At 41.5% G+C, this 11,851-nt stretch overlaps 1 protein-coding gene across 1 annotated transcript; it reads left to right on the top strand.

Annotated features, from left to right (window-relative positions):
- The first annotated feature begins 207 nt into the window (after positions 1-207).
- On the top strand, positions 208-4,688 carry fnta (farnesyltransferase, CAAX box, subunit alpha). Its single transcript, XM_070963323.1, has 9 exons — positions 208-556; positions 1,012-1,097; positions 1,263-1,377; positions 1,611-1,715; positions 1,957-2,083; positions 2,316-2,464; positions 2,871-2,933; positions 3,032-3,224; positions 3,406-4,688. The coding sequence occupies exons 1-9, from the start codon at positions 429-431 to the stop codon at positions 3,559-3,561; spliced, it is 1,122 nt and encodes a 373-aa protein (XP_070819424.1). The 5' UTR covers positions 208-428; the 3' UTR covers positions 3,562-4,688.
- The last annotated feature ends 7,163 nt before the right edge of the window (positions 4,689-11,851 follow it).

The following is an 11,851-nucleotide window of genomic DNA, read 5'->3' as shown; positions in this document are numbered from 1 at the left end:
ATGTGAATATGAGGACCGACTGATCCGGTCGGAAAACCTCAGTGCGATCAGATGATAGAAACAGTACATATTAAAAGTGACTGGCCTACATGCATACAAAATCTCGAATGGCTATGTTACAGGTCTGACATCCTGTGCGGCCGCCGGTCATTAATAGCAGTGCCGTAAACGTCACATCTCTGCAGCTCGTGTGTGAGAGAAAGTGCAGAAAAGCGGTCACGGTGTGTCGTCTGAGTGGACATTAGCACAGACAGTCGTAGGCCAGGTTGTTTGTTTCACACCTGCTAACGCTGCGGCTGATATTTTGATACCTGTTCTCTGACTGTATTTTCTATGCAGCACGCCAAAGCGGCTTTGCTGTCCACCGGATGTGACGTCTTCGCTCTTCCTCAACACAGACGAGATTGTTCACAGCTACGAAGTTCACGATGTCAGGTGTCGAGGACATTTCCAATGAATCTGTAGACGTTAAAGAGGACAAAGAGTTTGATGTAGAGGCTGAGGACCACCTCGCGGGGGATTATTTTGTTGACCCCACTCGGTATTTATTTTACAGGTATGTTTGTTTATATTTTTCCGTTAGTGTTTGGGTGGCTAGCTTGTTAGCTGCTTAAACGATAGCTACTTCTACTTCATCCAGTACCTTAGTTTACGATAACACTCGTAGTTTAATGTCGGATTTGGTGGTGAGCTAAGTTAATGTTTGGCATTATAACGTTTCCTCTGGCGTCACTGGAATCAACATTAAACGTTAAACGATTACTTATTGAAATAATGTTGTGCTAATTGACTTAAGTTCATCTCCAGCCCTGCCAAGGAAGAACACTTAAGAAACGAATAAAGGGTCCGATAATATGTGCCTATGCAACGGTGCATGCTCAGTATTTCACTTATGAATTTATATCTTTACAGTAACACAGTACTGTAAGGAGTGCTAGCTACATTAGCTACATTCAGGCAGTGTTGTAGGCTAGGAGCCAGGAAATCCACCTCCATGTTTTTGTGTTGCAGAGACAGAAAGGAGTGGGCTGACCTGGAGCCTGTTCCTCAGGATGATGGACCGAATCCTGTAGTGAAGATCGCCTACTCTGAAAAGTGTAAGATTGTTAGTAAGAGATGAGAGTCACATGGAAGACACCGCACAAATGAAAGTGACAAGCAAACACGACTCATTGCTTGTACTACAATACATAATAATAGTAATAATTACACTGGAGACAGTAGACTGAAAACCTATTCATAACGTGTATTTCTTCCAACAGTCTCAGATGTTTATGACTATTTCCGTGCACTCCTGAAGAATGACGAAAGAAGCGAGCGGGCTTTCGCCTTGACAGCAGACGCCATCGAGCTGAATGCTGCCAATTACACAGTTTGGTGAGCACACTGCATGTTTGGAATATGGAAACCAATGTGCTGTTTAGTAGTGATTCATTTTCATAGCATAGTGGGGAACAAAGACAAGAAGGATGGTTTTCTGTTTAAAATACACCTCCTCAGCCAAACAGTGACTTACTCTTCTTTGGGTCTCAAGTTAGGATAGTGTTTAGAAATGTGAGCATCCTCTGTGAAAGTGTACTGTAACACTTCCTGGATTTGGGTATGTTCAGGCACTACAGGCGAGTACTACTGCAAGCCCTGTCAAAGGACCTGAGGGAGGAGATGAGGTACATTACCGCCATCATCGAGGAGCAACCCAAAAACTACCAAGTCTGGTGAGTGCTGACGAATTTCAGGTTACATGTTTGTGTAGCAGTTGTTATATAATGCGACGCTACTTGAAAGTAGTCCTGTGTACGCAAAGTGTTTGAAAAGGCTGTCTATGTTAATACCTGTTATCATATCTCAATAATGAAATAAACTTGGGTTGAAAGAATAACGCAATGAACATAATACAATGATTCAGTTTAACGAAAACGTTAGAAAATAAGACTAGTTTTCTAAACTCTTCCTCAGGCATCACAGACGTATGGTGGTGGAGTGGTTGAATGACCCCTCAGAGGAACTGGAGTTCATTGCTGACATTCTCAGCCAAGATGCAAAGAATTACCACGCCTGGCAGCACAGACAGTGGGTCATCCAGGTAGGTGTTGGAGCAGAGTTTGGCTTCAGAAATCAGGGCTGGGATCCAGTTTCCTGCCCACAGTGAGCGCTCGATCAGAATGAATCCTGTACTTGTTCATTTTGTTGTTTGTTGATGTGCTGTTGAAGTACCTCAGTGGTCAGTATTTGTCTCCTGCATTGCAGGGCAACCATTAAAAGCACTGCATGATTACACAAATGTGTTGCCAACATTTGTCTTCTTCACTCTCCAGGAGTACAAACTGTGGGACAATGAGCTGGAGTTTGTGGAGAATCTCTTGGAAGATGATGTGAGGAACAACTCTGCGTGGAACCAGAGGCATTTTGTAATTTCTCACACTACAGGCTTCTCTGATCCTGCCATAGTGGAGAGAGAGATTCAGTGAGTGTTTTCCTCAAAATCTGGACCATTTGGGCACAAAGTTAATATGCACCTTTCAAGGTGGATGAAAAGTGATCACAGTTGTTACCATAAATAACCTCTATTTAAAGGACTTCGGGCTTTACATACAAAAGAGATATTGTATATGGGTAAGTGCTGAGGGGGCGATACAGTTCACTGAAATCAAAGATAGTATTTCAGAGCAATGTTTTCTTGTGTGATAAGCACAATTTCCTGTATTACCTTGTACTTTCCAAAGTATAGATGTCCTTTGAATAAGATCTGTGACTACAAGCTTTTTTTTTTTTTTTTTTCCATAGAGCTGGCATTGTTCTGCTTCGGTATGTGCAGGTGCTTTCAGTGTTCTCCTGCATAAATTTGACTGGTTTTCCTTTCTTTGTGGAAGATATTGTCTGAACCAGATCAGGAAGGCTCCCCACAATGAAAGTGCATGGAACTATTTGAAAGGGTAAGATTTTAACATATTGGAACTTTTTTTCACATATATATATATAAATGAAAAAGCTCGTGGACAGTGTCCTCTCTCTATATTTCTCTCTCCCCAAGGATGCTGCAAGACAGGGGTCTGTCATCTCCGCCAGGCTTGCTGGAGAGGGTCCTGGAGCTGAAGGAAACACACTGTTCACCTTATCTTCTAGCATTTCTGTTTGATTGCTATGAGGATGCTTTGGAGAACGGCAACCAAAAAGAAAATGCTGGGGAAGAGGAACGAAAGGAAACTTTAAGAAAGGCTCTAGAAGTAAGGCTTTTAGTACAAGCTTAGAACATGGTACCACTTTGTCAAATTTCTGAAGGTGTGCTTGAGGGAGATGTGCTGCTTGCTGAGAAGAAATGAGGATTATTTTGTTTTAGAAATAAACTGAAAATCATGTCTTTTTTGTTGTCTCACCCTTCTTGTGTTTGTTCCTCCCCCCTTAAAGATTTGTGAACTTCTGGCACAGGAGAAGGACACCATCCGTAAGGAGTACTGGCTGTTTCTGGGACGTTCTTTGAAGAGCAAATCTGGGAGCAATGGCCCCTCTGATGAGACTCCTGAACCAATAGTCCCAGCAGCTGGGCAGCAGGAGATGAGCTAGACAACTACCAGGAGACTTGCACCATCTCCACCCCGACCCTGCTTCCTGTTGGCAGAACCAGCCCATACAGTTTGATGTTACTGTAAATTGCTCTAATGTATACGGCTGCAGACATTTCTTTAAATAACCACTAACATGAGATCACCTAAGGGAAGGGACTGAGGTGAAATCAAACAGGTACATAGCAAAAAATACATGGAAATCCCCTCCTTCCAAAGTTTGGTAACATTTGTATCAGAAACATGCTTCTTTTGGAACATGGTGGATTGCACGCAGGGTCCAAACTTACCACCCATCTCTCCCCGAAAGCTGATTAAAAATCTACATCGGTGAATAAAATAAATGAGGTCAGCCATCATTGGCAGGTTGCTGAAATAGTTTTCCTTCACTATAAACTTCCATCAGGCTGGGGTAGATCAGCCTGAAAGGAAAAATGAAGAGCATGGTGGAAGCATGTCTGATACATACATGCAATGACCAGCAGTGTTTGCCACAGCACGTTTTTAATTCTTCATGTCATTGGATTTTTTTTTTATGGCCGGTTGAAAAATATTTTGGCCAATAAGTTCATTTTGGACCTTGGTTACATTGCAATTATGTGGCACATTTTTTCCCCTCATGCATCTGGAAATCATTGGTCAGTTTATCATCACCTCTCTCCATGTGAATCTGAGTACGTCTTCTGAGTTCGTCTTGTCTTCTGAACTGACCGCTATAAATCTGCGTTTAACGGCAGTCTCCACACCATGAGTACCAATAAACCTCTGCGAGTGTGTTTGCATGCACACGTGAATCAATTTAATGTCTTTGAGTGATGGCAGGTACGCGTCTTCATTTAGTGTCCTGTGAGAGAGAAAAAAATCTGCACTAGCAGGATCATTCAGACATGTTTCTCATTTGTTTGTGTTGCTTTTGAACATAATTTCTAAGTTTAGTGGTAACACAGAAGTTTACTTGTTGACTTAATTCCAACAGACTTTAAATGGAGCATTGTGTGCATGGAAACCCACAATTAATACACATCCTGCAGTATTTCTTGATCGTTTGGTGGTGTTAGTCAGAGAATACATGTACTTGTGTTATAACTGAGGGTAAAGTATGAAACATAATAAAACTGTTTGTAGTAAAACTCTGAGTGGTTTGTAAAACTCATTGATAACAAAGCGGATGAAATGTAGCGGAATGCTGCTGCATTCTGATCAATGGTTCACGCAGCATCACTGCTCTCCCTTTTTATCCAAATCTATATCAGCTGCTCTAAATGAGCCACTTTGTTACAATTGGGCAGAGTTTGTTCTGTTTGGTCCTCTGAGCTGTCCTGCCAGGAGAAAGCCAGCGAGCCCCTGTGCACACAGCACATATATTGACACTCACAGCCTCATGTCCTGGACTCCCTCGGAGCAAGGAAATGGATTTACTCCACTAGATGCAGCTGTTTCTACTTCTGCTGACACTACAACGCAATCCATGCTTCCAGTTTCTAACCAAGCAGTTGCTTCGCCAGCAGAGTGTAATTACAGCTTCTCTAAATACTTCATATTAGAGAAGGATGGCTTGCTTTTCTCTGCCTTTCCTCCCTAATGTGGAGGACACTGTGATCGGCAAGTTCACGTCATCTGCAGTTATGACATGAGCTGGTGGGCCGAACCACACTGATACTGCAGGGCATAAAGGCAAAAGCTGTGGTTAATTTAGTCTAATATACAAGGCACCCCTCTTCTCCTTTAACTGAATGTAATGGATGTGTTGATACGACTTTGAGTAAATCTGCATGAGTGTGAAGCAGCTGCTTCGTTGATTAAGAACAACAACAAAACAGGCCACGGTTCTAACAATCCAGGCTGCCAAGTGAATATGAATGTCGGATGCAGTGTTTCAACTTATTAAACTAAGCAGATCAGGTACTTGCTGCAGCACTTGGAGCATTGTTTGGAGGACAGTGTTCCCTAGTGGTTAAACCCAGAACAAAACAACAAAAAGGGTCCCAGACAGTGTGTAATTAAAATACTAATTAAACCCAGCACAAGTCCCACAAACCACCCAGGTTCCCTTGCAGTCTGCAGGCTATGGAAGTTATTAAATACAGGTGAAGGAGACAGACTGCAGCCAAGAGCGTGTCGGCTGTTCTGGTGTCCATATGTGACTTCTGCAACAGCAGTTATCATGAAGGCTGGTGATGCCACCGGTTACTTTTTAAGATGCATGCGCAGACACAGTGGATTAACAGGAGAGCAGTGTATCGGTGTAGAGTCCTGGACGAGATCCAGCTCAGTTCTGAGACATCTGTTTCTTATAAATGGTGGAGAAGGCAGCTAATCCTGTGTGGGATTCTGCAGCCGCTCCGTTTATCATAGAGTCAGCCACATGTTTTTTTAAAAAAAAACAAAACAACAACAACAACAAAAAAAAAACACTGAGACACAGGAGCATTGATACCAGAACTATACAGCACATGTAAGATTTTTGAGGGGGCACATATTTACATAAATACTGTATTTTCAGAGTGTAATTCAATACAGGAAACAGATGGAAAATCAGATGAAAAGAACCTGCAAATTTGGAGGAAGCAGTGAAAAACTAACTCATGACTCCTGTTTTTTTGTTCTTGTTTTTTTTTTTTTTTTACATCCAAAAATGTCTCATGTAAGGTTTAAGGAGTTTTTATTGTGATGAAAGAATACCCAGATATGACTGCCATGCCGGCCCTGCAATCGGCTGGCGACCGGTTCAGGGTGTCCCCCACCTCTCGCCCATTGTAGCTGGGATAGGCTCCAGCCCCCCGCAACCCCAAAAGGGATAGGCGGTATAGATAATGGATGGATGGATGGACTGCCATGCCAAAAAAAAATAAATAAAGATTTTATTTACAATGAATTTAAATGGATAAAACTTACAAAACAGTTTTGCCCCATTCCACAATTACACACACAGCAAGCTGAGGTGACTCAAACAATACAAGAAAGCAGGAATTAAAAATGGCTTCTGTTCCTTCTGTCCTCAGCCTCCCTTTGACACAGCAAAAAGATAATACAAAAAATGCCCCATTCAATTAAAGGTCAACTAAAGTGAATACTGAACGTTAGGGGAACAACAGTGGTTCCAGCAGTTTGGCCTTTGTCTGTTTGATCACATCACACTGAGTTAGAACAATAAGCAGCAGGCCTGACATGTGCAACAATGTCCTGAAAAGACTAAAAGCATCAATGACATGGTCCTACAACAGGTGTTCCCTGTGTGGACAAAACCTTGGCTAACATTCATTACAATGAACATGGCCACTTTAGTTTGAGTTGATCCCACTTACACCGTGCTGGTGCCTTAAATACTCACTAGTGTACAAAATTTGCTTTAATCCCTGGTTGATAACAGTCTGCAGCAAATGCACTTCTACATAATCTTTTTGAGTAACAAATGCTAGAACCTGCAGTGCCCAGCTTTTTTCTGATATTATTCAGCCTTTTTTTTAAATGAAATTATAGTTTTTTTTTCAGGCTGAGGCTGAGAGCCACAAACAGGGTCAGGAAGTGAGATATTGTTGGTTTTAAGTCTTTACATGAGATTTGTTGACAATCAGGAAAGTATAGAATATCATCTCCCTGTTCTTTAAGCAACCACTCAGAATTCCAGCCCCTCTCCACACATAGTAAAATGCAAGTCATACCCTATGTTTCATTTCTGTACCTACAGCATCATTATTGATAAAGAGGCAAAATGATTAAGAAAATCTTTAAAGAGAAAAACCTCAGTGACTGTGTTTTATTAACCTCATGTATGTGATCATCATCATCACATCTCCTCCTTCCTACTAATGAACCACTGTCATAGTCTCATCATCATCATCATCATCATCATCATCATCATCATCATCATCATCATCATCATCATCATCATCCCAAGGAGTCTTCTAATGAAAGCTACATGGATATCCATTCAACAAATGCCACTATTAATCTTCTTCAAGACATAGAGGAACAATCACAATGATGGTACTGAATGTGGAAAAAAAAATGTTCTAATGCATTAATCTGGTTTCTACATCTGCTGTCTTCCAGGCCGGTCAGTCAATGGCTGAAGGATGATTTAGAATTGACTTCAATTCTTTTAAGTATAAACAAATTTAACTAAGTGGGACGTTGAACGAGCAGGTGCTGCTCGCGCTGTTGTTCGTCTTTATGATTAAAAGCTATTTCCAGGATTTAGTTCATGTAGCTCTTTGTGGCCTTTGCTCTGTGAAAATATAATTTACAAATGTTCTTTGATTGAAAGTCCACTCCATGTAAACACTGAAGATATTTATAGTTGGATGATTAGTTCTGTGACATCAATTAGTGCAAATTAAGATGACCAGGCAAAGAGTTCAAAAGTTAAACTGAGTTTTGATTTAGATTATGAGAAGAAATTGTTTTCAATTGCTGTGAATTCCTCTCAGACTGATAATGGTGATGGTAACACTGGTGACAGCATTGATAATTATGGTGGCTGTTTGTTGTGGGGTGATACTGTGTTTATGTACGGAGCCCAACATTACATTTCATTTGTTTTTACTCTGAAAAAAAGCTGCAAAGATTCACCTTTTCCTACAGGCTGTTATTCTCCCCATGGTGAAACAACCTTTCAAAGAGCATGTACTGTAGATAATGCTACACTTAAGACTCCATTGACCCAAGTCTGCTGACATTCCCTTAATGTTTACAGCCTTTTTTAAAAGGTAGTTGTATAAAGGAAACCTCCAGGTATATTAATTTATTCCAATAAGAATCCAAAAACATTATCATGCAATTATGATATTTTATTGGTATTTTCATTCCAAAATGATCCCAATACTTCACTTAAAGCTGCTTGGCTGCAGAACAGCAAGCTCAAAATACAACAAACATCAAATAAAGTTGATATGACTTACATGTTAGCAAGATGTTGCTGCAAACAGTTCATTTCTCCAGACAAGGAGAAACATTAGCATTCATTTGTGGTGGTGTTTCTGGCCAGCTGATGAATTCAAGTCCAATTCAATCAGCACGTCGCTCTGGTCTCTGCACTATGTTCACAGGCTAATGTTAGCTGCTAATGTTTTCTGGCTGAGTCTGGCAGGTAGCTTAAAGTGGGTTTATCAGAGCTTGAAAACAGTTAAAAACAGCAACCTGTCATGGTGATTTTCTGTGGGTTTGTCACGATAAGCAACACCTTTCATGTCAGACATAGTCATTTGATCCATTGCTAATATAAAAATATTGATCAGTGCAGCTTTAAATAATACTCTTGCCTCTGAACCACCTTGCTTCTTTGTTCATTTTCCTTACAGTCGTGTCCATTTGACAGGCTTGTCCCTTGCCTTATCCTGGCCAGACAGGTCTTCCGCCTCTGTATTGATTCTATATAGTTCTGAGTCAATTCCTAAAACACCGAGTCCCTCCCAGCTCCAGGTAACAGCATTGGAGACTATTTTAGATTCATTAATATTTATGGGCTCACACAGGATTTTACAGGCTGACCTGTCACCGCTGTTGTAACTGCTGCTGTAAAACTGCATCTCAGGTGCTGAAGCAGTCCCTTCACTGCTGACTCTGAGCACTGCTGGAGCAATGGGCCTTAAATACACACATTTGCACACGTCACATCCATGTTTGCTTGGTCATATTTTCGTGACACTGCTGGGCAAAATGTGCTGTAGTGTTAACACACTGATCCAAAGAGTGTCCTCCACACTGAAATCAATTTTTAGTTACCTCTTCAGTGGTCTACAGCCTTCCACCTCTTGCAGCCGTGTGTGTGTGTGTGTGTCTGTGTGTACCTGTTTGGATGGGAATTACTTTCCTCTTTGGTAGCAGAATCTTCCAGGTTTGTGACCATGACAGGGAAATTGTCTGTGTTATGGAGGCGAGCAGCGCTCTACTTGAGCCCTGGTGAAAGACATATGCTGTTAACAACTTCTGCTTCATCAAATTTGTCGGACAATTGAATCCAGTCGTTTTCCTTGAGATTAAAATGCATGCTGCGTACCTGTGACTGCTCCTACTGTGAGTTAACTAAAGCCATTTCCCAAGCTGGCCCGGTGCAAGTTTATTTGTATAGCTCTTAATCACAGTTACAGTCTCAAAAGGCTTCACAACGCCCACATTATGGAACAACAAATGTGAAAACTGGTTTGAATCTGCTGGTCAGCAAAGCATGGACATTATACAATGCTGTAACAGAAGGGTGGACTAAGAGTTGTGGTTTACCTGCTGAAGTCTGGTCTGCCTGGGTCAAAAGATGTGGGGCGACAGGGCAGTCAGTCCCGTTCATGCCACTGATGGTGTTGACATCCACAGCACCGATCCACGCTGGGCGAGATACCAACTGCCAAGAGGAAGGACTGCCAATTAATCAAGCAATCAGCAGATCATCAACACATCATTCACAGCACTTTCTCTTATCTGCAAACCTATGCAAAGTAGTAATGACCTAATTAGACTCCTGCTCACACACACTTACTGGCAGCTGTACTGGTACAGTCAATGAGGTGGCTCATTGAGATGAATGGATGGGCGAGGGCTTTCCCCGGTGTAATTCTCTCACCTGCACCCATCAAAGGTTTGGTTCATTAAGTCAAAAACTCATGCTTGTCCTCTCAAAGTTTTCACATTCAGGGTTAATGAATTGGAAACAGATCAAATCCAACAACCTGCAACAATTTGCCAGCAGGCCACACCATGGGATCATATTACATATCCTTGAACTTTTCTCAGGTGGTTGCCTCGAGTTTGGAAACTAATTCTATCATTTTTCTGATGTTTCCAGCTGGCTGGCTCTATGACATATCTTTGTTTTTAGCCATGGTAGCAGTGTGGCTCTGTAGGCGGCAATGTCAGTCTTTCAGTCGGTCCATCACTTTGAAATATCTCATCACCTGTTGCCACGAACAGGTGAAACCTTCATGGTCCCCTGAGGATGATTTCTAATGACTTTGCTGATGCTTGACTTTTACTCTTGTGCCACCATGAGGTTGACGTTTGTGCTTCTGTGTGAAATTTCTTGACAAATATCTCAATTTGAATTTATCCAAGACTTGTGACCAAATACCTATAAAACTAATGACTTTCCCCAAAAGCCTCGGCTGTACTATGTTTACTGCAATTTAGCAAATGCATGCTAAGAAGCTAAACTAACTTAGCACATGACGTAGCACTTTCAGTTAGCACATACAACTTTTAGTTTTATTTGCATGTACTTTTTACTTACATACTTTTTTAGCATTTCCACAATCTATTTTATTATTATATCTAACGTGTTTTGCTGAGATATGTGTGCTCTTTTACAAATACTTTCTTGACCTGAAGTGAACGCATCTTGTTAGCATGCTGATGTTAGCATGTAGCTCAGAGCCCCCTGGCTGACAGAGCTGCCAGCATGGCTGCAAACTCTCACAGTCTTTCCTTAAAACTTATCCGACGGAATCTGATCCGCACGCTCCTCTAACCTGCATTAAGTCAAACCTAGAAACAAAATATCAACTTTGGGATAAAATAAAACCTCCATATCCATCTCTGAAATGTTCCCAGAAACACATTTTACATCCAGGTATTTATATCTGCCATCTGCCTGCTGCTCTCCTCGTTCAATGGGAAACATATTGGACTTCATGCTCAAACATGTACTTTAGACTGTGGGCTGAATCAGCTTCTGTTTGGCATTACAGCACCGACTTACGATGACTCACACGGTATGTCCTTCTACATTTGTTTTGGGACTTAAGAGGATTTCTCAAAAAAAAAAAAAAAAAAAAAAGCCTTTACATCTGCCCTGTAATACCCGCAGCTTTATCCTCTTGATTTCTCTGTTTGTCTGTGGCCCATCACACCAAGGTCATCTGCGCACTAAACAAACAAACAAACAAACAAACAAACAAACAAACAAACAAACAAACAAACAAACAAACAAACAGACCGCAGTTATGTCCCCACCTACACAACAAGTCATTAAATCTGTGCTAAATAAAACGTGAGAAGTATCTCCAAGCTTCTCCTGGTGTATTGTTTCTGGGGGAGGTTGGCCGGGAGGAGAGATGTTGAGCAGTCCAGTCAGCTGCCATCTGGCCCGGGCTGGATGTTTCAGCACCACGGACAGCGCACAGCCTCCGTCCACCCTCAGCAGCTCTGCTCTGTTATTCATGCTTTTGTTTATGATTTCCAGAAATATCACGCCGACAAACAACCTTATTATGCAAGGATGACATGGATCTATCACCGCATGTATGCAGCCATATATAATATCCACAGGAATGAGACGAATGGAGTTATAAAATCATATCATT

The sequence above is a fragment of the Chaetodon trifascialis genome, chromosome 5, assembly GCF_039877785.1.
Source record: "Chaetodon trifascialis isolate fChaTrf1 chromosome 5, fChaTrf1.hap1, whole genome shotgun sequence".
In the NCBI taxonomy this organism is placed as follows: Eukaryota; Metazoa; Chordata; class Actinopteri; order Chaetodontiformes; family Chaetodontidae; genus Chaetodon; species Chaetodon trifascialis.
This window is presented reverse-complemented; position numbering and strand designations above follow the sequence as displayed.

What these genes read in the sequence shown, in the direction of transcription:
- fnta (XM_070963323.1), top strand. Translation starts at nt 429, where the DNA reads ATGTCAGGTGTCGAGGACATTTCCAATGAATCTGTAGACGTTAAAGAG. An exon ending in ACTCGGTATTTATTTTACAG is followed by an intron (nt 557 to 1,011) that starts GTATGTTTGTTT and finishes TTTGTGTTGCAG; the next exon opens with AGACAGAAAGGAGTGGGCTG. An exon ending in CTTTAAGAAAGGCTCTAGAA is followed by an intron (nt 3,225 to 3,405) that starts GTAAGGCTTTTA and finishes CCCCCCTTAAAG; the next exon opens with ATTTGTGAACTTCTGGCACA.